The sequence below is a fragment of the Calonectris borealis genome, chromosome 9, assembly GCF_964195595.1.
Source record: "Calonectris borealis chromosome 9, bCalBor7.hap1.2, whole genome shotgun sequence".
In the NCBI taxonomy this organism is placed as follows: domain Eukaryota; kingdom Metazoa; phylum Chordata; class Aves; order Procellariiformes; family Procellariidae; genus Calonectris; species Calonectris borealis.
Window position 1 is genome coordinate 19,286,795 of NC_134320.1, and position 24,962 is coordinate 19,311,756.

Genomic DNA, 24,962 nt, shown 5'->3' on the forward strand with positions numbered 1-24,962 from the left:
CAGCCGGGAGCCCAGAGTACCTGTTTCCCCGGGCCCTGGCCTGCTGCCTCTTGATGGCAGTGCCTGGACTGCCTGACAGTCTGGGGCAATGGGTCACAGCTCCGCGTCCCACGCTCGCAACCTCTTCGATTCTCCGTGAGTTGGGGACTGGCTTGGGGACCCTTCAGAGCTGTTGATGGGATCCCACCTCTGTGTACTCTGTTAGTTACTTATAAGTTACTTCTTTTAATACATAGCTTCCCTTGGTTTCACATTCATTCTTTTGTTCTTTTTCTGTTGGATTCTTTTCCCCCCCAGACATAATTTATTCATTGTTTAGTTACTACATTATTTTTTTAAGCACAATATGTGTCAAGCTACCTTAGACATAGCTTGGAAGGGGAAATTAATATCACAAACTACTTGTAAGATGTCTTTGTTTTAAAGAAGAGTGCTTAAAATGTTGTCATTGAATAGAAAAGAAAATGAGCCTTGTTAAAGCCTAATTTGCCATTAAATTTGATGTATCAAAGGTGGTATTAATTGAATTTGGTGAATTTACAAGTTGTTTTGATTGCAGACTCACTGTGGAAAAAGTATTTAGGTACCCGGTGATATTTAAAATAGAAAGAACAAATTTTCTCTCCAAAGAAAACCAATGTTTTTACTGTCGGGGAAAAAATTTATCAGTGCTCCCTCCACTGTGAAGACTGATAATAATGTAGCTGTTTGTGTAATGCGGGAACATGACATTGTGGCACAACTATAAAGCTTGAAGTGATGTTGAAATATTGTGTACGTAATTAAAAAGCAACAGTAACGTTTGGGAGGCAGCGTGTTTAACGTATTTCACTTTCATCTATTAGAAATCTCTGGCATAGGTTGTGATTCTTTCAGATCATTATAAAGAAGTTTAAATTATGTATTTCTTTAAAAATAAGCAAATTGGTGGAAGTATGCATCTGAAGGTTTTTTTTGACTGATTAAAATGTGTATCAGGGGATAAACCAGCTGCATGCACACGGGAGAGCCTGTTCTGCCCGTGTCTTCTCTCTAGCCTGCCAGTCATGGCTGTGGGCATAGGAAGCTGTAGCCTGGCAGCGGGAGGGAGCTGCTGGTCCTCTCCCTGCCCCATCCCCAAGCCTGGGCCTGGGCTGCCTGTTGTTGGGTGCAAACCACCTGGGAAAGGCTCCTTTTTCCCTGAAGTCCTGGACCCAGTTCTGACTGCCTCCTCTCCCCTCTGCAGGGTGGTGAAGGAAGAAATCTCGGATGACAATGCCAAGCTTCCCTGCTTCAACGGCCGGGTGGTGTCGTGGGTAAGCAAGCCCCTTGCTTCGGTATCTCGCTGCCTGTTTCTGCTCTCTCTGAAAACCACCGATGGGTTGCATAGTGCCAAGCAAGGCACGGGAACTGCTCCCTCCTGTTGAAGTGCTGATGAAGCTGATGAGCTGGATTACCATGCTCCGGTCCCTCAGCTAGAGAGGGGGCTGAGCAGTGCTGAGTCCTCCGTGCTGGGGAAGATGTGGGATGCCTCTGTGGAGAGCTCGCGGGCACTGATGCCTGGCAGAGGTGATGGTCCCAGCCTGTCCGCAGCGTAACCCGTGTGCCCCTACGGCAGGGTCAGCTTTCCAAGGAAAGTCCTGCTCCGGTGACTGGCGCAAAGGGCTTAAGTGACTTTAGTGCTGGTGAAGCGGACTGGATTTGGCTGCCCTGAAGACTAAAGGTACTGCCTGGGCAGCTGCAGGACAAGCTTCTCCCTCTGTGCCATGCCATGCACATGCTCTGTCCCCTGCCCGCATGCCTCCCTCCGCCCCCAAGGGGAACCTTTTTTTTTGGGGGGGGCGGGAGGGGGTATTCAGTCTCCATAGCCTGTCATCCCTTTTTCCCCTCTGCTGAGCTGCAGTTTGTGCTGAGGGGGGTGCGTGGATCTACCCCAGGAGCAGAACCAAAAGCCAAGTGCCTTTTTCCAGAGGCCACTAAATAGCCCCTAAACGGTGAAAATCCTCAGCACATCGGGCTAGGTCGGACCTAATGCTGCTTCTATCCCTGCACCAAATAGGCCTCAGCTGGGGGCCCATGAAGCGACTGTGTTTCGGGAGGGAGGGCGGGGGTGACAGGACCGGGCGGGCAGGTGCCCTGCTGCCAGACTGGCTCCCGCTGGGATGCTGGCCAGGGGAGCAGCGCCAGGGTGGGGTCCTGCCCGCGCCCCGCACCGGGAGGAGAGGGTGCGCTGGGCTCCCACACAAAGAGCTGGCAGGCCCGGCGGCCGGACGCCTGCCGTCCTCCCTCTAGCGGTTAGCTGGGCCCTTCGGAAAACAGCCTGTCCGGCTCTTGGCCACCATCCCCGCTGCTGCTGCATCTGCCCTGAGACATCTCCCCACCCCTCCCTTTCCAGCTGCCTTTTGTTTTCACCTGCTCAGTGGGGAGTCCCAGAGTCTCTGAACCCTTTCCATTGCTCTTTTTTTTTTTACCTGGCGTGCTTTTCCTTATGGTCCATGCATCCGTGCAGCCGCTGGCTTTCCTTGTAGGGGCTCTCTGGTTGCTCAGTGTGAGTGGCATGGATCCGGTGCAGCTCCGTCTGATCTGACCAGGGCACCGTGCTGCTGCTCTGGCGTGCTGGCTCCTTGCGGGGCAGATGTGCCTGGAGTTAGCACCGCTACCAGCTCTTGTGCACGAAGGGTGATGGCAGTCTCGGAGACCTTTATGCACAGCTGATGATCCCTTTTTCTATCCCTGCTGAGAGTCTCCTTGTCCGTGGGTGGTTTGGAAGCTGGAGGGGGGAGCACTTGCTTTGCTGCTTCTGCCAGACAGGCTGGGATGAGGCTATTTTAGGAACTTGGTACTAATTTTAGCTAGAGGGAAAGACGGGGGCTTGGATCCAAGCGAATATTTCCTGACAGTGCGAGAGGCAGGAAAAGTGCAGGGTGGTTATCAAAACCTTCCCTGGAGGAAATCCCAGCCCCGGGAGTGTTAGAGGAAGGCACCATCAGTCCCCCTGCTCAGGAACACCCCCTCTCCTCTCCTCCTCGCTGCTGTTTGACAGCTGCCTGTGGCTAGTTCCCTCTGTCCAGATCTATTTGCCTGGTCTTGCCTTGAGATCTTCAAACATAGAGTGTTATGTGACTTCTCCCTAGGTAATGCTGGCCCCTTCCAGCATCTCTTCTCCCCTGTGCTCCCAGGCAGTGGCTGCCAGAGCAAGGATGTGGCCCTCAGGGAGTGGGATGTGTCCTGGGAAGACAAGTCACCAGGAAGGTGCCGGGAGCCGAACCGGGCGTGTGCCTGGGGCTTGCTGGAGGGAGGGAAGCTGAGCCGAGTGTGAGACAAGAGCTGGTTAGACGGCTGCAAGAGCAGGAGCCGTTGGGCTTGTCCTGGGGCTTGTGGGACGGGCTCTGCAGCTTTTGGCACCCCAGGGTGCTCTCTGCCCTGTCTGCTGCCTTGGCTGTGGCTTTCTTGGGGCTGCTCTGTCTTCCTTGCCGTGGCTGCATTCCTTTCCCTGTTCCCAATGCCTCCCTGGCCGCAGACCTCTCTCCCCCACCCCTAATGTGTGGGGTCCATCCCCCCCTTTATCATGGTTTCCCCAGTTCTCGAAGGTGGGCAGGGCACAACTTTGTGTTTCATCAGTGATGCTGAGAAGCGCTCAGGACCTGTGTAAATGGGCTGTGCCTGCAGCACCTGGGTTAGCATCTGCTCCTGCCTCCGTGTTGCACATGTGGTCCCCTCACCAGCAGGCAGCAGAGTTATCTCTGCATTTACACTGGGCGTTGCAGTTTGGGCAGCAGCTATCAGCTCCTTTCCGGCCCATGTTTCATGATCCCTCTGCCCTGAGCCACATCCCTCACCTCTGTTAGATCAGACATCTCCTGTGATTGCTGATGGCTTGGCGGTTGGTTCAAGTACACAGGCTGAGGCCTGACCCCTGTCCTGGTCTCTTCACCTCCCTGGACTGGCTCCAGGCTGACCCACAGCCTGTGTTGTCTGGGGCGGATCAAGGCGCTGGGCCCTGTGGTCCCTCCCTGACACTGGGAGAGAGCCAACCCCCCTGCTTGCCCATGCTGTGCAGGGGACAGAGGTGGTACAGACATGAAAAGCACATTTGAAAGTCCTCAGAGATGGAAATTGATCTTCCCATGCTCGAGAGCTCCAGCCTTTCCCTGAGGACTTGCTCCCTGGACAGGGGAGGGCTCCTTTCTGGGCCCTGTCACCTCTGCTTTGGGGGTCCCTGAATGTCTCTTGCAAGGAAGAGGCTTTCTGTTGCTTGCTTGCCTGGCCCTATTGGAATTAGCCCTGTTCAATGCGGCTTGAAAGTGGGGAGAGCACAAACCTGGAGCACAAACCAGGGAGTGATGCTGGGGAAACCACTTTCCATTCAGTTCATTTGAGCTATCCTCTGTTTCATCCCACTGGTGAGCCCGTTGCCCTCAGGAGAGGCTCCACCTCATTCCCTGAGCCCTGAAATTTGTGGTTTATCTTGGAGCCAGAGGCACAGATGTAGGTGTGCCTGGGCTGCCCCAAAGCATGGCTAGTATAAATAGTTCCTGGGTTTTGACCCTTTATTGAATTTATGCACTGGGGAAACTGTTGAGCTTCCCAGAGGTTGGCTGGAGGCTATGCCCAGGCCACTTAGCTGGGCACAAGCTGAAAGTTTGCAAAGTACTTGTGGAAACCAGAAAAAAAAGTATGTTTTGGAGTCTACTTCAAAGCCTCAGCCGTGAGCTCTGTCACCCCCAGCTTCCATCATGGGCTGGGAAGGTGAAAGTCCTGCTGTGTCCCACAGCTGGAGGGCAGAGGCATAGAGGCTGGTAAAATCAAGAAAAGGAATCCCTGGTAGCTGCCTCTTCCAATGGAAGAAGAACTAGGGGAATCCACTCCTTGCCACAGGACATGTGCTAAAGGTTACTTGAGCGTAAAAATTGTGCAGCGTGGGTGTGCAGATGATGTCGGAGTCTCCAAGCAGGGCTGTCAGCCACCCGGACTTCACCGCTGGGTCAGGAATTCCTGAGCCACAAATAGCCGGCGTCTGGGAAGGCGTTGAGGGGGAATGTTGCTACATGCTTGGCCTGTTCCCTATCCGCTCCTGGGCATCTGCTGTTGTCCACCGTCAGAGATGAGATCCTGGGCCAGGCAGGCTTTTGGCCAGCTCGTTTGGCCACTCTTGTAAACGTTTTCCCAGTGCCTAGACATTTCATTCTCTGTCTCTCGTCCCTCCAGCTGGTGTCTGCAGAGGGTTCCCATTCAGATGCTGGCTCGGTCTGTGCTGATAACCAAACAGAGCTGCCACCCTCCATGGAGCGCACGGGAGGAATTGGAGACTCCAGGCCCCCCTCTTTCCAGTAAGTTACCTGGACACCTACCCTGGTTTCCAAGGGACCCGTAGTGATTTTGCTGTAAATCCAGACCAGGGGCTGGGACGCTCCTACCCGAACTGGCAGGGATCACAGCCAGCCAGAGGGGAGGAGGATGGGGCCGGGAGCAGATTCGAAGTGGAGCTGCATTATTCTGCAAGCAAGGGCATGCTGAAAATAATGCAGGGAAGTTGGTAAAGAGCTGGCACAGCTTCCCCCAGTCCCTTGCCCTGCACTCATAGATGAGTTGTTCCTCTGTGGTTGTTCCTCACCGCCTTTGTTCCTGTCCCTCAAGAAGGAGACCACTGATAGCTGGAGGCTCGTGCTGGCCAGCACAGAGGTAGAGAGAGCCTGCTTAAGTTGTTCCCTGTTGGACATATTTGTTCCTTTTATCTCATTGCAGCCCTAACACTGGGGGGAGTCGGGAAAACTTGGACAATGAGACAGAGACAGACTCGGTGGTGTCATCGCAAAGGGAACGACCTCGTCGGAAAGATGGGCCTGAGCATGGTGAGTGTTGGTAACATGGCAAGAGCTCTGCAGGGCATGGCGGGGGCACGGTGGGGGCACCAGCTCCAGACATGGGGCAGCTCTCTCTGCTCTGCAGAACTTCCCAGCTTAGAAAGGCTGTTCAGTGATCTGAGGCCATAGTCTCATGTTGGAGGCAGGAGCTAACACCTGTGTTGCATCAGAGCTTGGTGTTGAAACCTTTGGGGGCAAAGCAGATGTCTCCTGTGGAAGCCTCAAGAGACAGCAGTGCCTCGGTCCTCCTTAGTTGACAGGCAGAGTGTGCTGTAGCCTTGCCACTCCATGCTGCTCCTTGCTCTGCCAAGGAACCAGCTGCAAGTCTTCCATGACTTTAGCAGCATTGTTCGTAGTGGCCCATCAGCCTCTTCCCCATCCTGTGGTGGTAGAAGAGGTATTCCACAGAAGATAGGCATCCTGGCCTGTATCAGAAATAGTGTGGCCAGCAGGAGCAGGGAGGTGATCGTGCCTCGGCACTGGTGAGGCCGCACCTCGAATCCTGTGTTCAGTTTTGGGCCCCTCACTACAAGAAGGACATGGAGGTGCTGGAGCGTGTCCAGAGAAGGGCAACGAAGCTGGTGAAGGGCCTGGAGCACAAGTCTGATGAGGAGCGGCTGAGGGAACTGGGACTGTTTAGCCTGGAGAAGAGGAGGCTGAGGGGAGACCTCATCACGCTCTACAACTACCTGAAAGGAGGTTGTAGCGAGGTGGTCTCTTCTGCCAAGTAACCAGCGATAGGACGGGAGGAAATGGCCTCAAGTTGTGCCAAGGGAGGTTTAGTTTGGCCATTAGGAAAAATTTATTTTCTGAAAGAGTGTTCAGGCCTTGGAACAGGCTGCCCAGGGAGGTGGTTGAGTCACCATCTCTGGAAGTATTTAAAAGACGTGTAGATGAGGCGCTTGGGGACACGGTTTAGTGGGCGTGGTGGTGTTGGGTTGATGGTTGGACTCGGTGATCTTAGAGGTCTTTTCCAACCTTAATGATTCTATGATTCTATGATCTCAGGGTGGACTCAGAGCCGGCCGGCACTAGATGGGATTGTCTGATGGCCAGTTTCATTCTGGGAAGGTTGCCGTGAGCCCTGCGGGAAGGAAAGGGGTTGTTTCCCTGTAGCCTGTCTCAAGCACACTGAGTCTTGTCTTTTCATAGCACCCAGGGTGAATGGGACAGTGAAGGGAGAGCGGCGCCGAGACCTGGGCGGGTACGAGAGCTCCTCCACGCTCATGAGCAGTGAGCTGGAGACCACCAGCTTCTTCGATTCAGATGAAGATGACTCCACCAGCAGGTAGGAGAGCCTAGATCCTGGCGGAATACTAGCTTCCCCCTGCCTCCCAGCACAGAAAGATGCCTTTGCAGGGCACAGTAATCCTGGGCTGCAGGGTCCTTGCTCAGACCTGCCTCTGTCTCAAGTCTCACCCAGCAGCCCCCTCTGCTGTTGTCTGTCTCCCACGAGCATGTTCTGCCCCTCTGCCCCTGCAATCCTCTATTCCCTGTGCCATTTCTGTGGCTCTCTTGCTGCCAGAGCCACCACCCTGGCAGCAGAAGAGCTGACTCTCGCTTTTGCCTCTAGGTTTAGCAGTTCAACAGAGCAAAGCAGTGCTTCCCGTCTAATGAGGAGGCACAAGCGACGCCGGCGGAAACAGAAGGCTCCACGCATTGAGCGGGTACCCAGGGGCTGGGTATCCTTGGGAGGGCAAGGCGGGCTGCCTGGTGGATCTGTCCGCTCAGTGCTCCAGGGCTGATCAGGGACTTCATAAAGTGCTGTAAACCTTTCCCAAGCCAACGTAGCCTCAAGAGCTGGGACCATAGACCTTGTCCTGGTTGTAGAGAGGTCATAAGGACTGTGGCTGACGCCCTCTGGCTCTGCAAAGCTCCCAGCATAAGGCTGGAGTTGTAGGTGGTGGCTGTGGTGCCACAGGGAGTGGCAGGGAGCACAAGTGGAGGGAGCTGGGGCTGGGAATGTTACTGAGGCACAGGAGGACATCTCATGTTTCACTTATGTTGCAGTCATCGTCCTTCAGCAGCATCACAGACTCCACCATGTCCCTGAACATCATCACGGTCACGCTGAACATGGGTGAGTGGGAGGTGTGCATGGAGCCTGCAGTCCTTCCAGAGCGAGACTGGGTGGCGGAGAGGGAACTGGGGAGGGGGCAAAGAGAACACATGCGGGGAGGAGCGAGGAGATGGATTCTGTAGGAAAGTGGCTTGTCTTGAAGCACTGGTCTCTCAGGAGTTTGTCTGCATCCCAGGACATCTCTCTGGGAAAGAGGTGCAAGCAACCATTATTAGCACATGGTTTGTCTGAGGTTAGGGCTTGTGCCTGCTGCTTTATGGCGTCTTACTTCTTTCTCTTTCCATCCCTGCAGAGAAATACAACTTCCTGGGCATTTCTATTGTGGGACAGAGCAATGAGCGTGGGGATGGAGGCATTTACATTGGCTCTATCATGAAGGGCGGCGCTGTGGCAGCTGATGGCAGGATTGAGCCAGGAGACATGCTCTTGCAGGTACTTAACACCCACATACCTCCATCTTTGGGCCTGGGAAAGCAGTAAGAAAAGACCCAGAAGCCTCCCTGCGCAATTTGGCAGGCTAAACCCAGGAAGCTGCACTTGGAAGAGGGAAGCTGAGTCACTGCTGAGCTGAGTGGGGAGCTCAGCCTCTGGTCACATCTCTGGGGCTCACCTCTTTGCGTTGTTTGCAGGTAAATGACATCAACTTTGAGAACATGAGCAACGATGATGCTGTGCGGGTGCTGAGGGAGATTGTGCACAAGCCGGGGTAAGTACTTGGGTTGTTCCTTGCCTCCATGGGCAGCTGTACGGTGTGTGCTTGGGGTGTGTGAGTCGTGTCTTCCAGCCGGCTCTGCCAGCAGCTCTGCAGAAGCCCAGAACTTATGTTTTTGGTGTTGCTTTGATTCCTAGGTTTTCATGCCCAAAGCAAGAATTGCAGCCAACAGAATGGTGGTGAATTGGGGTCTGTGCCCCTTTTTTGTGAGGTTGCCGTGTCATTAGGGTCATCAGCAACCCTCAGCAGGGTCACATCATTTTGTCCGAGCCACTAAGGAAATCCATAGCTGGAGGGGGACAAGGACGCTTTGCTGGCAGCTTCTCCCTGTCTCGCAGGAGAGAGCCAGCATACAGCATCCGCCGATCACGCAGGCGTTTGTGCCACTGGGCTCTTGTTCTAACTCTTGCCTTCCTGTTGCAGGCCCATCACCCTGACGGTGGCCAAGTGCTGGGACCCCAGCCCCCGGGGCTGCTTCTCGTTACCCAGGAGTAAGTGGATAGCTGACCCACCCTTAACGCTGGTGCCCAGCTCATGTGAGAGCCCTGCCTTAAGCACTTACTTGGTTGTTGTCTTGTTCCTCCCCTGTGTGTGTGATTCCATGTGGCACTGAATTGGGGTTTGATGGGGTTTCAGCTCTCCTGTTCGGAGGCTGCTATGTCCTATTCCCAGGCCAAAATGCCCAGAAGCCCAGCCCTCCTTCCCACATCACGCTGGGGACGCGTTTCACTGGGGCGGGGGGGTCACTTGCTCGGGGCGCCAGAGGAAAGAGAAACCCCCCCTTGAGCCATAGGGGGATCTCTCCCTCTGCACCTCTCCTGCTGACCCTCCCTCTCTTCTTTCTCTCCCAGTTGCTCCCCAGCGGATCTGGGCTGGGCCAGACTCTCCATGCTCCGATCCGGGTGAGTCCCGGCAGATGCTGGGGATGGAATAGGCTGCGCTGAGTCCCTGTCCCTCCCCAGAGGTTGATTTGATGAGGGGATAATTTCTTATAGCTATTGACTGACTCTTTCTTCACTGCAGGTGAGCCCATCCGGCCCATCGACCCGGCAGCCTGGGTGTCTCACACGGCAGCGATGACTGGCACCTACCCAGCGTACGGTATGAGTCCATCCATGAGCACAATCACTTCCACCAGCTCCTCCATCACCAGCTCCATCCCAGAGACCGAACGTAAGTCCTCGTGCCTCCGTGCTCCACCCGCTGCACGGCTTCCTCGCCTTCACTGTGCTGTAACGGGAGCAATACATCTGCTTGGGGACAGCTGGGGTGGGCAAGGTCTGCCCTGCCAGGGGACTAAGAGGGAAGCAGCTCTCACCAGGCAGGCACTTGGATCAGCGGGAGTTCTGGCTGGGTTTAATTCTGGCTGGAATTAATACCACCTTTTTCAGCCTTCTACGTAAGGAGAGTAGAAGAGCCTGGGTGCAATTCAGGAGCTGTGGCAGGTGCAAAGGAAAGGCTCAGTGCAGTCAGGGGTTACTGGCTGAGAGTGCCAGACCAGAGGGAGTCACCTTGTCCCTGGAGAAATTGCCCTCCCAGGAGCAGATAGGGCAGGATGGAGGCAGCTGGGAGCAAAGAGCCTTGCAGTGGGGCAGGGTCCTGCTGAGCACAGGGCTCTTTTGGTTGCTTCCTGAAGGTTTTGGGTGATTCTAGTATACAGAGCCCTGAAGCAAGGGTCTAGAGAGCAAGGCAAAAAGCCAGGAGTTTGTTGTAAGTTTGTGAGGAGCAGAGAATTCCCTTGCTGGGCTGTGTAGGCTCAGTTGGCAGCTTTTGGATCTCAGCTGCTTGGGACTGGTTGGAAGGAAGGAGACTCTAGCCTGGGTTTTGCACAAGGTAAAATGGCTGACATGGGAAGGATAACATCGGAAGGCTGGAAGGGGGATTACACAGCATGCGCCCCAAGGCTGTCCGCGATGTATTGTCCCCTGGCCCATTCCTCCCTGTGTGTGATGCTTTCATATAGCCCTGTTGTCTTTTCTGTCCCCTCTCATCTCTGCCTCGCTTCCCTTCGTCCACACCGCAGGCCTCGATGACTTTCACCTGTCCATCCACAGCGACATGGCCACCATTGTCAAAGCTATGGCCTCACCAGAGTCAGGCCTGGAGGTGCGTGACCGCATGTGGCTGAAGATCACCATCCCCAATGCCTTCATTGGTAAGAGACTGTGCTGCCTGCAGCAGAGGCAGGGAGTGGGGAATGGGTGGCCTGTTTTCCAAGCAGATGCCCAAGGGAGCATCTCTGTCACCATAAACTGTTGACCAGGCCAGAGTCACAAATTGAACCTTTGGCTGTGCAGTCCCTTTTCACCTTTTGGCCCACTTTGTCTTGGCTGCAGTGTGGCCTGCTGCCTCAAGGGCCACTGTCTTCCTCTCTGTTGCTGTATTTAACTCTGATGTTTGGTGGCAGGTTCGGATGTGGTGGATTGGCTCTATCACCATGTGGAGGGCTTTACAGACCGTCGTGAATCCCGCAAATATGCCAGCAATCTGCTGAAGGCTGGCTACATCCGACACACCGTGAACAAGATCACCTTCTCGGAGCAATGCTATTACATCTTCGGGGACCTCTGTGGAAGTATGGCACTTGGCATGGGTGGGAGGGAGAGGATGGAGGTGGGTTGAGGTCCTGCAGCGCCCTGCTAACACTATGGGGACATAGCTACTGCCGTTGCCATCAGGCTGGGCCCCTTGTTCTAAAGACCATTAGAGAGGAAGAATATCCCAGCTCCCTTGTCATGCTGCTGGGGTGATGAAGTTGGAAGGTGACACTGTCACCTACTATGTGATCTTTTCTCCTGGGCAGCCATAGCAGAGTCTTAGTCTTTACTGACTTTGCCTCCAGGCTCTGAACTTCCAGTGCTGGCAAGGGGGTGGTGCTCAGACAACTGGGTTCTGCTCAAGAGGGATGGGGGAAGTAATTGGCAGGGTGAGCTGTAGTTCTGATGGGATCCTTTCCCACCAAGCTGGTCTCTGTATTAGAGTGGCAGCTCGGATAGCCTGGCTGTTGCCCAGCCAGGAAGCAAAAATGGTTGCATTGACTACCAGGGAGAGTGCCGACTTCTTGCATCTCCATGTGTACCCCATCCTTCTCCGTCAGCAAGGGTGGACAGGGAGCTGCTTCATCACATGTGGTTGTCTTTCTGCTTGGATTAACCCCTCTTCTCTGCTTTCTTGCAGACATGGCTAATCTTTCTCTTCACGATCACGATGGTTCCAGTGGCGCCTCCGATCAGGACACTTTGGCTCCACTCCCACACCCAGGAGCCGCACCCTGGCCTATGGCTTTCCCGTATCAGTATCCACCGCCTCATCCATACAACCCCCACCCCGGCTTCCCTGACCCAGGCTACAGCTACGGAGGGGGCAGTGCAGGCAGCCAGCACAGTGAAGGTGAGTGAAAAGGGCTAAAATGTGCCTGCAGGTGGGCAGATGCCCTGTTCAGTACAGGGAAGCAGCAGGAAAAGGCTGCTTAGGCAAGGCCCTGTGTGTGGGGGAGCCAGGGCAAAAGCCATCTCAGAAGGGTTGTGGGACTCAGAGTTGAAAGGAGACTGAGACACGGGCTGTGCTGGCGGATGGCTGTGCTGCAGCGTGCTGTAGTCCTCTCTTGGCTAGAGGAGCATCCTTTCTTCCTGGCCTGTCTGAGCTGTCACCTAACCTTGCCTCATGCGCTTCGCAGGGAGCCGGAGCAGCGGTTCCAATCGCAGTGGCAGCGAGAGGAGGAAGGAGAGAGAGAAGACTGGGGAGTCCAAGTCAGGTGGCAGCGGGAGCGAGTCGGACCACACCACGAGGAGCAGCATGCGGCGTGAGCGCGCGGCCAGCGAGCGCTCGGTGCCGGCCAGCCAGCACAGCCAGCGTAGCCAGCACTCTCTGGCTCACAGCATCCGCAGCCACCACAGCCAGCAGTCGTACGGGCCGCCCGGCCTCCCCCCTCTCTTCAGCCCCCCCATGTTGCTGATGCCTCCACCGCCTTCAGCCATGGGGCCCCCCGGGGCACCGCCGGGCCGTGACCTGGCCTCTGTGCCCCCCGAACTGACAGCCAGTAGACAGTCCTTCCGAATGGCCATGGGCAACCCCAGTGAGTTCTTTGTGGATGTAATGTGAAGCGCCCGTCCCCTGTCTGTCTGCTGCCCCTCCTTCCCCCCTCCATCCCCGTCGTTTGTCTCCTAGGACCAGCCCTGGCTTCACCCCTTGTTTTTTGGGTTTTATTTTTTTGTTTTTTTTTTTTTTTTTGGTCTTGATAACGAAAAGAAAAAAAGGGAAAAAAAAAATAAATGGAACTAAACCTTGATTCTAATCCCTCCTCGAGCGGGCTGGACGGGCCTGGCAGGCCTGCTGGGTGCTGCCAGCCCATCCCGCCACCAGACTTGTGTATTGCCGATGGTAATTCCCTCCTGCCATCCTTTCTAACCCCATTAATCCGCATCCGTCCCAGCGCCCTGTGCTGCTTGCCCGTGTGTCGCTGCTGCCTCGGTCCTTCCACCCTAAACATCTCTTCTTTCTTTTCACCCTTTTGTGTTTCTTCTATCAAGCAGCAAAGAATTACGGGGTGTTTGACTTTCTCTGAGCCTGCCACCCGTGGGGGGGAGAGCTGGAGCGTGGCGTGGCCCGACAGGAGGACACGGAGCTCCAAGGGCGCTGGGCACACGTGGCGCTGAAGATGCCTTCTTTCCTCCCCCTTGCGGAAGACGCCCTGCCCTTCCTGCAGCCCTGAGAGGGGAGCAGGGTCCGGCCTTATATATGCGTTTTAAATCCCGTTGTAGTTGCCTTTTGGCTAATGCATGAATGTTCCAGGGCTTCAGTGCCTCCGGGGAGGGGAGAGATGCTGCCACTTCCCTCTTGCCTCCCTCCTCTTGCCCACGTATTGGGCCGGGTCTGAGCCTGGCATTGCCCCATGGCAGGATCCTCATTTACCTTGCCCGGGCCACGAGTTTCGGGGCTGGGGCTGTACCTCTGCATTCAGCCCGGAGTGGCTGTGGATGCCTGCACACAGCCATGCACGACTCAGGGCCCTGCGCCTGCCCTTGGGTACTCGGGGGGGATTTAAGGGCAGAGTTCTGCTTCCTCCATCCCGCTCTTTGTCCTCCTGCCTGCGATACACTGCTGCCTGTCCCGTTTGTAGGGGCTGTCCCATGCCTGGGGCTGGCAGCTGTGGCTTTCTCCCTCCTGCTGTCACGCTGCTGTCGGCAATGTGACATCTTCAAGGGCCTGGACGGAGTTAGAAGACGAGGGAGGGGCGCAACTGGTTCGCTTTCACGCTTTGGGGAAACGTGGAGGTCCCCTGTATTTGCCCTCTGAAGGGCCTGAGTCTGCCTCCCCCTCTCCCCAGTGCCACAAGCTGGCCTGGCTGCCGGGAGGGATGAGGCTCTGGGACGGAGCTGGGACGTCCCTGCTCCCTCCGGGCTGTGAGCAGCACCTGGCGGCAACACGAGCTCTCTGTGGAGGGAGGCTGCAGCCTGAACCGTGGCCTCTGGGCTCGGTGCCCGCAGATGCGTCAGGACAGTTGAGTCCGTTTGCTCCGGCGCTCCCTGCCCTTTTTCCTTCCTCTTCTGGGTACTCGGAGACGTGCCTGGGGCTGGGGGCAGCCCCCTTCCCCATGCCCAGGGCCAAGCACGGTACGGTACAGATGCGCTCGACCCTGCTCCTGTTGGTGCTGGCGCCCCGGCGCCCTCTCCCACTGCCGCGCCGTGGCTTTCTCTGCAGGCGTTGCCTCCTGTTCTTGTGTTTGCAGTTTTTATACGCTGGAGATGAAATGTATTTTGCTCCTCGGGGGGTCTGCGTTGCCCCTGCAACCCCTCTGCCAGCTCTCGCGTGCCATCAGTTCATCTCCTTGTGACTCCCCAAAGCCTCTCCCTTCCCTCTGCGCGCCGCAGTCCGCCTGCCCGGGGCCCACTCTCTGCCACCCTCCTGTTCCCCAGTCTCGTCACCAGCAAGCTGCCGCCTGTCCCCCCCTCTCCTGATGCCACCCAGCAGCCTCCCTGGCCACTGCTCACGCCCTTGCCCTACCCTGCCCGCTGGGTTTTATAAAAACAAAACCAATCTCCTTGTTTTTATTTATAAACATAGTTTTATTGGACTCCTGCCTTGTGTTCGTTTTTTTTTTTTCAGCCTCCTTTTCTGTCCTCCTGCCTTTCGCTCTGCAGCGAGATCCCAGCGGGACGAGGGCACCCCGTGCCTGAGCCTGTTTTCCAGCTGACTCCTCCCGGGGTGCCGAGGGCTGCGCTGCTGCGGCCCGGGCCCGCGCTGGGCCCGGCCTCCCGCTGCCGCCGCTCTCCGGCGCGGGGCCTGGCCGCGGGCGCCCGGTGCTCCCTCGCTCTCCCGTTTCCAGCGGGCGGAGTGGGGAGAGAATCGGGGGCGGGTCTGCCAGCGGGCGCTGGCCCGGCGCTTGGTACAGCCTCCTCGGCAGCGGTGCGAGGAGGGGGAGCGGGCGGGCCCCGGGGGTGCCTGTGCGTGGGGCCAGCGCCCGGGGCGGTGCCGGGGCGGTGGGAGCCAGCAGCCCCGTGGAAGGGCACGGCGACTTCAGGCCTCTACGGGGGGAAGAGCAGCCTCCCTGCCCGGGCGCACCCCTGTGCGGTCCCCACGCGGACCGGGGAGCAGGGGAGGCCCCACGCCCGGAACCCCGGCGCTGCCGCTCGCCCCTTGCGTGGGCACAGCGGCCACGCCGTGTCCCCTCCCCGGACTACAACTCCCAGCGCGCACCGCGCCGCAGGACTACAACTCCCGGTAGGCTCCGCGCGGGACTGTCCTTCCCGCCCCCGCCGAGCGGCGCCGCCGGACGCCGAGCCCCGCCTCCCCACGGTGGCGCATGCGCGGCGGCGGTGGGGCGCGGGCGGGGCATGCGCGACGGCGGCTCTGCAGTGATAGGGGGGGCGCGGAGGGAAGGGGGGGCGGCGGCCGCCATCTTGGGCGCTGGGCAGCGAGCGGCGGCGGGCAGTGGCAGGTGAGGTGCCCAGGGCCGTCCTCCCGCTCCCCGGCGGGGTGTGCGGCCCGCTTCCCTTCTCTGGGCTGCTTCCTGCGGCGGCGCTCGCTCTGCGGCTGCGTCCGGGCGGTGGCCGAACTGCAGCGGGTGGCGGCTCCCTCGGTGCTCGCTGGGGGTGGGGGTCCGCGGGCCTATCCCGCGGGGCGCGGCGCGGCCCTGACAGGCTTGGGGGGGCCCTCCTGCGGGGCGAGGTCCCCCGCCGGCTGCCCTTGAGGAGGGGTGCGGGAGTGCCCCCCGGAGCCGGGCTGCCCCTTGCGGAGCCGTGTGGGAGGGAAGCGGGGCTCTCCCGGGGGGGGCTTTCCCTCAGCCCCCGGTGAAGAGGTGCCGGGCGACCCCAGCCCCGCCGGAGCTGGCTCATCCGCTCACACGTTGCTTAGGGGTGAGGGGGTTTATTAATTGCTTGTGTTAATTAGCTATCTGTCTAGAGTACCTGGGATGGCAGCCCTGTGGTGCTGAACCGGGTGAGGGTGGGGATAGAGTCAAGCTCTGTGTGTGGCACAGGACGCCTAGGGACGGCCTGCACCGATGCGCTAGGTCAGCCTGAGCAAAGGTCTTATAGTCGGATCGGGCAGGAACTTCCCCTAAAATTATTTGCCTGTACTACTGATACAAACGTGAATTAGCTAGGTCATGGCTTGCACCCTCTAGCTTCCTCCCTGGAAAACCTGCTGAGGCAGAACATAGCGCTGCTGATGCTAAACTATGCTTGTTCTGAGGCTTAAAATGGGCTCTTATCCAATGGCTCTTCTAGATGCATTTCCACTTCCATTCTTCCCTGGGCTAGGTTTTTGGATTCAGTAAAGCTGCAGGAAATGCAGCCTCTGTTTATTGTCCAGTGCAGTTGACTTCTCTCCCGCCTAGGAAATGACTTGCTTTTGATCTAGTCTTCTACCCATAAGCTGTGTGATTCCATGATCTGTTTCTCTGCTTGCTTTAGTATGACAAAGCTGCTATCAAGTTTTAGCCTCAGGCTGCCAAAATCCGAGCCTGGAACTTTCCCAGATAGGTGAGTCTGGATGGCTTCTGCGGCTCAGAAGTCTAGGTATTACAGGTTTCTAGCTGCATACGGGCTCCTGTGATGTCTTGTTGGGCAACGTTTGCTTGAGTGGTGTCAGAGCTGTAGCTACTGTTTTTTTTCCTATAGTAAAAGCTGTACATGTCCCTGTGAGTTTTGCTTGCAGGGACAATCTCTGATCTGAAGAGATGCTGCCGAACTGCCTACTTCCATATTTTCCCTGTCAGAAGAGAGGCATCACTTCTCTTCTGTGGGAAGTGCCATGTTACTGACATCTAGTGACAAAGATACCTGACGTTCTTTGGGCTGCAAACTGGCCATGTTCCAGGGAGAGCATTTGAGATATCTTTGAAGGGTATTATGGCCGGCTTCTTCCTCTTCCTGAGAGAGCACAATTCTGGCCTTTGAAGAGTTGAGTCTTGAGGCTGTGAAGGGTTACATCTTGAGTTCTTTGAAGCACAGATGACTGGAAATGCACTCCGGTTTGATAGTATCTCTTTTTTTTTTGACGGAATGGGAGCAATCACTGAACAAAACGGGCTTTGTAAAGAAACTTCCTGTGATCCTAGTTAAACTTTTCTTGTCTCATCTCTGCATCAAGAAATTATAAAACCAAGACTGTCTTTTGCAGCACAACATCTTGCACTGGTTTTCTAAGCTTATACTACTAAAAACCATTGGAGTATTTAAAGGCTGTTCTTGGGGTTAACTGGAGGATGGACAGAAGTACAGCCTGGGGTGCCAAAATATAATTGGTCTGTGTGGCAGAGTCAGCTTCTCTCCTTTAGTGAATGACCTACAGAGTCAAAAGTTACTAGCAAGCCATATATTATTTTGATCTCAGCAGGAGGTTGGCAGCTCAGCTAAAAGCTTGCAGGCTGAGGCACAGAGTGTGAAATGCAGTTATCTGCTCTACAGTAATAGTAGAGAGAGAAACACTGGCAAGTCAGGGCACCTAGACCATTACTGGTCTGCAGAATATAAGCTCTTACTCAAACTGCAGTCTGTGTCTCTAACCTCTTCTGTTAGAAGATAAATAGAATGCAAGTCACTGTTCAGGTTTCAAGAGTGAAAAGCAAGTAGAAGTTGCTTCAGACTGACTTTAAAACTGCCTTGGAAGAACTGGTAGAAATGGAAAAAAGCATTGGGGCTGTTCAGATAAGGTTGGACTCAAAGTAGGGTGGAGAGGTGTGTTAAACGCTATTCCTGTGATGTTTTACCAGAGTAAGGGAGGTTCTCGTGTTTCCCTGTGTCAGTATTTCTCTCTTGTTACTCTTCAGACTGGCTGTGCGCAGTATGGCACACAGAAGTAGACTGTAAGAGGAGAGCCTGGTAAGAGTTGAACGTGCTCCTCTTCCTGCCTACTGGTTATGGGGATTTATGGGATTGGGTTTAAAATAGAATAGTTTCTCTGAAATTGATGGGTTTATCTCAGTAGCTCTTTAGCTCACGGTATGCCTCTTAATTAAATTACACAGCCTGTCTTCCCCAGGATGAAGTGATTGCAGCTACTCTTGTTTAAAACCAAGTGCAGCCCATGGCCTCCTGGAAAGTGGCTAATGCAGCCCTCTAAGCAAAGCTTAGATGCTTGGATTAGCTGATGGGGTGATGACATTGTTGTAAGCCTTAAGCCTTTTGGTTTGGTAATGGCTAGCGCTAGCCTGAAAGGACTGGTTTTCTGAATAACTCCAGTTTGCCAGAGCAGCCTGACTAATGCCTGTCCTGCTTCAACTGTTGTCACTTGTCCAAGATCATACTGATTTCTGGAATGCAGAAATTGTTAGAGTTGGTGATTTACCCTCAGCCTGGGTGAGAGCTGCAATACCTCTCTGGTTTCTTCCTGGATGAGAACTCTAGCAGCTAATGTACCTTGAACTGCTTAGTTAGATAAGCTCATTAATGCACAGAAGTCTTACTTACTGTTAAGTCAGAACCCAAACTTTCTTTTAATAGACTACTAAATGGGTTGGTTGCTTTATTCCAGCTTATTCACTGACTTGTGATTGCTGTTTCCTAGTTGTGCTGTGTAGATTAGAGAAGTAAGCATTCCTGTTTTCATTCAAACTAAGTGATGTCTGTGCTGTGGGAAACTTCTAGTCCCGTGATGGGAGTGACATAGCCCAGAGTAGCTGGGTCTTGGGCTCGCTACCCATCATCTTGTCTTTATTCGTACCCTGTGCTTGATGGCACAGGAAACTCGATGAAGCTAACAGCTTGTCTCACAGTGGGGCTGTGGCCAAAATGGCTTTGCAGATGAGCAGGAGTCCCCTCAGCTCTGCTGCTCAAGCCTCAGTGGCTTGCTCTGTCAGCGGCTGAGTTGAAGGTAACTGCAGACCATGTCACGTGCTTACTTTCACCACCTGTAGTGCTAGACTCTTTTCTGGAGAGGTATCTCTGTAGTAAGAATAGCACCCGCACAGCTGGCTTAGTAAAATACAGCTGATCCCAAAGGTGCATTTTAAAATGAATGGACAAATGCATTCAGCACTGTCAGGATGCTACCAGTGCTCGCCAAACCCTGAGGCTGTTGGTGCTTGGGCGCTAATGCGAAACTGTAGTTATATTGTTAGGGGCAGCATAAGAACTCTTGTCGCTGCTGTCAGGCTGCTCCTGAGCATTTATGCCTGAGCTGCCATGTTACCACTGCACCTCTGAAGAGAGAACATAGAGGATTTGCCGAGCAGACCTGCCATGATAGCGGCCGGACCTGGCTCAAGAGTTCAGCAGCTTCTGCCTCCACTGAACTTAGAGAAACTGGCGTGGGAGGATACAGACAACTGCATTTGCTCTTTCCTGAGGGAAAAATACCAATATATGCTCAAGGTTTATGGTGGCTCCAGTACTGTGAGGCTGTAGGCACATTGCTAATGACATCTGGGATTTAGGCTAGAATTCAGCTTTGTCTTTCATACTCTAATGAACAGATGACTGTGGTACTACAGTGGTGTCTTGTTACTGGTGTGATGCTATGGCTTCTCAAGTAGAGAGACCATGGGAGGCTAATGCACTGGATAAAGACTGGAGAACTCGTACTGTTTGCTGTGGTGTTTCTGGAAGAGTTGCTGCAGATACAAATAAACTGCTGCAGAGGGAACAAGCTATGCTTGTTAGTCCATTCCTTACGTCTGCCTCGTTTAGTCTAAGAAGGCTCCATGCTGTATGATGTTCATTTTTTCTACAGCTATTCTAGGTCAGAATCCACGAAGAGGCAATGGAAGTGGAAGGCTGGGCTCTTACAGGCTGCAGGAGGGAGCTGCTAAATCTCCACTTGCTAAATGCAGGTTTAGTGCATCATCTCACTAGGCAGCTCCCAGTTCAGCCACTTGTTGCATCCCAGAATATGTAAAGCTACTGACAGCCCAGCAACAGGATCCTGCTGCCCGAGCCTGTGCTCCTGACTGCACCCACGCATTCCAAGTGTGTGGCACAACGGAGGTCTGAAAGGGCGAAGTCCAATGGCTTTTGGGGAACCACCTGTCTTTGGGTCAGACCTAATAAACAGAGCATTTTCCATCTATGATAGAATCAGTGGACAAAAGCAGGTTTTGAGATACTGTGCTTTATTGCGTCTTTATCTTTCTCTGGACTCCCTTGGTTATGGGCTGCGGCTAACCTGCTGCAGACTGGCTTCTGGGGCTTCGTCTAATGTGTCGTGATGGTTTGAGAGAGGGATACTCCCTGATGCACATTCCCTGCACAGCATGAGAAGTGGTATGATTTGAGATGAGTATGCTTGATTCTTTTAAGAAGGTGCATGTCAGTCATTGTAGGTCCAGCTAATCCTGCTGCTTTTTGGTTATGTAACTACTGAAATGCATTCAAATCCGCATTCAAATCCGCATCCCAGCATTTCGTTTTTATACATGTTCTTTTTTTGTAGCTGGCTGTCTTAATGTAACTTTGCCGCAGTTGCTATAAAGGTGTATCTTAATGCTCTCATTTTCACTTGAGTGGAAAGACATTTCTATGTAGCCTTAACTCCTAGTGGGTTTATAAGTGTGTATAAGTATGTGGTCTGTCTATGATGCTCTTCATGATCTTTTTCCTTTCTATTTATGGGTTGAAATAGAAGTATATGGGAATGCGAGTACTTGGCAGAAGAGTAGGAAGCGTACTGGCCTTAGGTATTTGTAGGAGCAGCATTCAGATGTTAGATCTCACTCCTACCCCAGTAGCTAGCCGCTTGAAGAATGCGGAGTGTGTTGGGAGAGGACTGTTGTTCCTAAATTAAGGTGATTAGTCACCAACTGGTGTGAATTCAACATAGATGTGGATCTTCTCTGTACCTTAACTAGAATAAATCCATCCATACTATAACTAGAAAACAGGGCTGTAGCTAGCAGTGTGGAGCGGGTCGCCATATGTTCAAGCTAGTGAAACAGAAGGAGCGGAGCTGCAAAGCTCTAAAAATGCAGTTGATGGACCATTAACCCAAAGGCTTCAGCTAGAGTTATCTTGGTTTCCAGGCACTTAATGATAAAAGTTGAAGAAGTGATGGGCTTTGCTCTTAAACTGTCTTGCAGTGAGCTATTAGCCTGAGGAAACTCAAAAACAGCGTAGGGCAAGCTCCCTAGAAAAGGCTGACTGTGGAGAGGAGCAGAATGAGTCATTGAAAGCTGATTGAGCAATGCTGTTACTGGGAAGCTGTGAGTCATGTCGCTTATGCACAGTGAGCAGATGAACCCATCTCCTGCGGTGGATTTCTTATTCTGGGGCCTTCTGATTCCAGCAGCCGTGAGTCACTGAATGTCAGTCTCAAATTAATTTGAGCCCTGTTCCCTGCAGTTCTTAACCGATGGAGGCACTAGGATCTTTCATTTTCAAAGCTGATCTGAAAAGAAAACTGTTCATTATTTAAAAACGTGTGGAAGATCATACCAAGTCTCAACTGTACCACTAAAAACCTCATTCTACTTGCAGTATAACCTTGAAATAGTTGAAATGAGTATCTGTGAAACTTGTACTGAAACACAAATGAGGATCAAAACAAAGCAGGCTTATTTTCACTGCAGCCACTTCAAGGAGAGCCATTGTCATCTTAAAGAGCCATTCTTCTTGCTAAGCTTTAAGCAACTTTCTTTTGCATGCTGCCCTTTGTATAGCTTTGCTCTCATCTGTTCATATATCTCTGGGCTAGTCATTCCACCTCTTGAGTTTCCAGCTGTGTGGACATGCTCCCATTAGCTGATGGAAGTAACTGTAGTGGGGAGGGAGTGTGGTCACTCTTGTGTCTGGGAGGGATGTAATGCAAGGCTTGAGCAGAAGACTGGGGTGTTGTCAGTGTTCCCTGAACTTCCATCGTGGGCAAACTTGGTGAAGGCTGGCTGAGAGAACGGCACTGCACCAGACCGAACGTGCTGTAAGCTGTGTTGATGCCGTTGTGCTGTCTATGCTTGTGACGCTTGGAACTCTTCAAGGTGCTGGACTGCAGAAGTCAAGCAGAGCAAGGAAGATCTGCTTATAATTGTGTTAAATACCTTGTGCACTTGAGACCTCTTTGGTTCCTGATGTCATTAGATGGGAGTGCAGCAAGAGGTTTATACTGCACGTGTCCCTCAACTACTGCGGAGACCTGACGGATAGCTGGTACAGTTGGGTTAGTCATCTAAAACTGCTTCCTTGTATTCACTGTCCTTAGCCCACGTGACTTTGCATTGACGAAGAATTTTTTAAAGACTAAAAGCACTTGAATCATGCTGTATCTACTCTCCATCTAACATGTTTTTACTAACATATAAGATAAGCAAGCAGTTGACTCTGCTGCCTAGTACTGTGATGCAATTAAAAATGCTGATATTTTTGCCTGTAACTTAAGTGAAGCTATTACAGAATATGTTTTAACCTAATATATGAGAAAGCATAGCCTCATTATCTCAATCAACATTTACAGTTTGTAGATCTTCCTAAAAGAAGGCTTTTAATTTTCAACACGAAGCTTGATCAGCAGTCTTCTACATGTTTTATAGTAATGTAGTAAATATTCAAATCAAGGCTTTTTCAGAAGGCGATTAGCTTGTCATGCTAGCAAGAGGCTTTGTCTTGTATATGCTGTGTGTCTGATCCGGTTGCTCATCAAAGCAGACATTTCCTTTATGCTAAAAATAGTGAAACAAATAACTTAAGCAGCATTAAAACCTGAGAGGGAGATTTTTTTTTTTAAGACTAGGATGTGCTTTCTAGGAATCTTCTGGAAAGGGTTTGTAGGATTCATATGATGCAGCTTTGACCAGTTGCATAAGCTTCCAGGAAACTATTCTATACAATGTAAGTCTTAAAGAAGATGCAGGAACTCTTCTTCACCTTTGGTAGCACTAGTCCATATCCAAATGTGGAAGCCAGCACTGTAGCAGTCTGAAAAGACATCCTTGTCTCTTATATGAAATGAAAAAATACTAATTAAGAAAGAATTTCCTAGAGCGGGCAACAAGTTGCTTTCATTGTCATAATGGTTCCTTTTTTTTTCCCCATCATTTGGCCTGTGTGAATGACCTCTCAAATGTTTGCTGAATTACAGCTTCAATATCTGCCAGACTCATTGGGCAGCTGTATTCAAACAGATGTTCTCCATGTTTTGGCTTCTAGCCCTGCATGTTACTTTGTAGTGGCCTCCTGTATGCCTGTTAGGGCCATATGTGTTTCATGTAAGTAGTCATGAGGCTGTGGTACAGCCACTTCCTTAAATTTGAGAACCTGGTTTTGTTCTGTCGACCAACAGGATTGTCTCTGTCTTCTGGCATGGGGATGCTGGCCTTGCTGCCAGCTACACTGTGTAGCCTCTGTCCCCCTACATGGGACAGTGACCTGCTACAGAAGGCTTTTCCCACTCTGTAACTACATGGGAATCTCAGACTGTGTGCTGCCTCTGCCTTAATAGGTTTGGTTACACAGACTTATCCTGGAAGTAAATTAAATACTTGTATCCTGAAGTTATAAAGTGTCACTAATGGGAATGGAAGAAAAACATATTTGAAAACCTTTTCTGTGCTAGATGGAGTCTCGGACATCAAAAAATGTTGATGACAGTGCCATATGAAGCCTCTGACAAGTGGCAGGAGGCAGCCTGTTAATAGCCAGAGACACTCAACCAGCAGAATGTGGGAGTAAAAGCCAGGAAGCTCACTATTGACTGCTCGTCTGTCTGTTTCTCGCTATTTTAACTTAACAACTGACTTTTTGATTCTTTTTTTCTTTTTTTTCTTTTAATGAGCAGAAGCAGCCATCTGGTAGCTGAAGACCCATAGCCCAGAAGTATGTGTAAAGTTACTCTCTGAGGACTCGTTAGGTGTAGCTAAAAATGTTGGTGTAAAGGCTTATGAAACTTAAAGTTTCTTTTTTGTCTTTCTGAAATTAAAAATAGTGGCTGCACTATAAATCTTGTTTTAGCACAGAACTCACGTCTGCAGTAGTTCCTTCAAATAGACAGCTACTTTAGTTTCTTGAACATAATTTTTAGAGGATATGTTACTCTTAATGCTCCAGGCTTCTACCCTGGAAGTCCTTTTGTCCCTCTGATGTGTGTATTGCTTTTGTATTCTTTTTTTGCTGACCTTTGAGATGATCTGAGGCAGGGTCACTTTAACTTAATTTTTGCTGAGCAAACGCATATCAGTTCAGGGTCAGCATCTGTCTCTAAGCTAGCTTCTCCCTATCCTTTCCACCCACTCCAGACAAGTGGGTGTAGGCTAACCCGCCCTAACAGCAGTGTGGATGGAGATGGTTGGTTATCTAATGCTCTGCAGTGACAAAGCTGAGAAATTGCTATGTGATCATCCCCAGACCTAGTCATGAGGCTTGCCCTCTCGTATTTGTAGTGCTCTTCTCTGGGCTAAGCCAACCAAGCAGTTGCTGGAGTGGGTATTATGACTTAAACATAAGTGAATAGGAATGCATATGACCACAGGAATGGGATCTGGTAAAGTAGCTGTGTATTTAAAAAAAAAAAAAAATAAAATCAAACTGTTTTCTGCCTCAGTAATGTCTACCGGCTGTGTAGTTCTCTTCAAAACAGTCTTCCTTTGAAGAAAGAGAAGATTAGCAGTTTAAGAGGGTAACTTCTGAGGCACTAGCCCCCGATTAAAGCGGCTCATGGTTGAGATCTCCCACTCCCATGGCACCTTGTGGCCAGGCTGCTCTCGGTTTGGACTCTGAAGTGTCAGTCGTACTGCTGCTAGGGATCAGCAAAGGCTGTAACGTTGCTATATAAAAGTTGTTTTTTGAACAAGCACTCCAGATGCCTCAGATCAAGTAGTTTAGCTTAACTAACTAGGATGACCCCATTCCTCTGATCACCTTTTATGCTGTATCCATACATCTTGAATGTAAGATGCTAGAAATTA

General features: G+C 52.5%; 2 protein-coding genes across 6 annotated transcripts in view; both read left to right on the forward strand.

Moving 5' to 3' along the window:
- Positions 1 to 12,923, forward strand: part of DVL3 (dishevelled segment polarity protein 3) — a 32,167-nt gene extending 19,244 nt beyond the window's left edge. The window contains exons 2-16 of one of the 4 annotated variants that reach the window (XM_075157245.1): positions 1,226 to 1,295; positions 5,188 to 5,309; positions 5,725 to 5,831; positions 6,996 to 7,131; positions 7,417 to 7,510; positions 7,854 to 7,923; positions 8,216 to 8,355; positions 8,553 to 8,629; positions 9,059 to 9,171; positions 9,487 to 9,537; positions 9,659 to 9,808; positions 10,659 to 10,790; positions 11,043 to 11,210; positions 11,813 to 12,025; positions 12,312 to 12,923. In XM_075157245.1, the coding sequence (XP_075013346.1) occupies positions 1,226 to 1,295; positions 5,188 to 5,309; positions 5,725 to 5,831; positions 6,996 to 7,131; positions 7,417 to 7,510; positions 7,854 to 7,923; positions 8,216 to 8,355; positions 8,553 to 8,629; positions 9,059 to 9,171; positions 9,487 to 9,537; positions 9,659 to 9,808; positions 10,659 to 10,790; positions 11,043 to 11,210; positions 11,813 to 12,025; positions 12,312 to 12,736 (2,068 nt within the window). In that variant the 3' untranslated portion in view covers positions 12,737 to 12,923. Of the gene's footprint in view, positions 1 to 1,225; positions 1,296 to 1,597; positions 1,703 to 5,187; positions 5,310 to 5,724; positions 5,832 to 6,995; positions 7,132 to 7,416; positions 7,511 to 7,853; positions 7,924 to 8,215; positions 8,356 to 8,552; positions 8,630 to 9,058; positions 9,172 to 9,486; positions 9,538 to 9,658; positions 9,809 to 10,658; positions 10,791 to 11,042; positions 11,211 to 11,812; positions 12,026 to 12,311 lie in introns of those variants that run through there. The other 3 variants (XM_075157246.1, XM_075157248.1, XM_075157247.1) reach the window with 3 other exon arrangements.
- Positions 12,924 to 15,458: 2,535 nt separating this feature from the next.
- The window catches only part of AP2M1 (adaptor related protein complex 2 subunit mu 1), a 28,016-nt gene continuing 18,512 nt past the window's right edge, over positions 15,459 to 24,962 (forward strand). The window contains exons 1-2 of one of the 2 annotated variants that reach the window (XM_075157251.1): positions 15,519 to 15,572; positions 16,549 to 16,617. The gene's annotated coding sequence lies outside the window, so the exon portion shown is untranslated. Of the gene's footprint in view, positions 15,573 to 16,548; positions 16,618 to 24,962 lie in introns of both variants that reach the window. The other variant, XM_075157250.1, reaches the window with a different exon arrangement.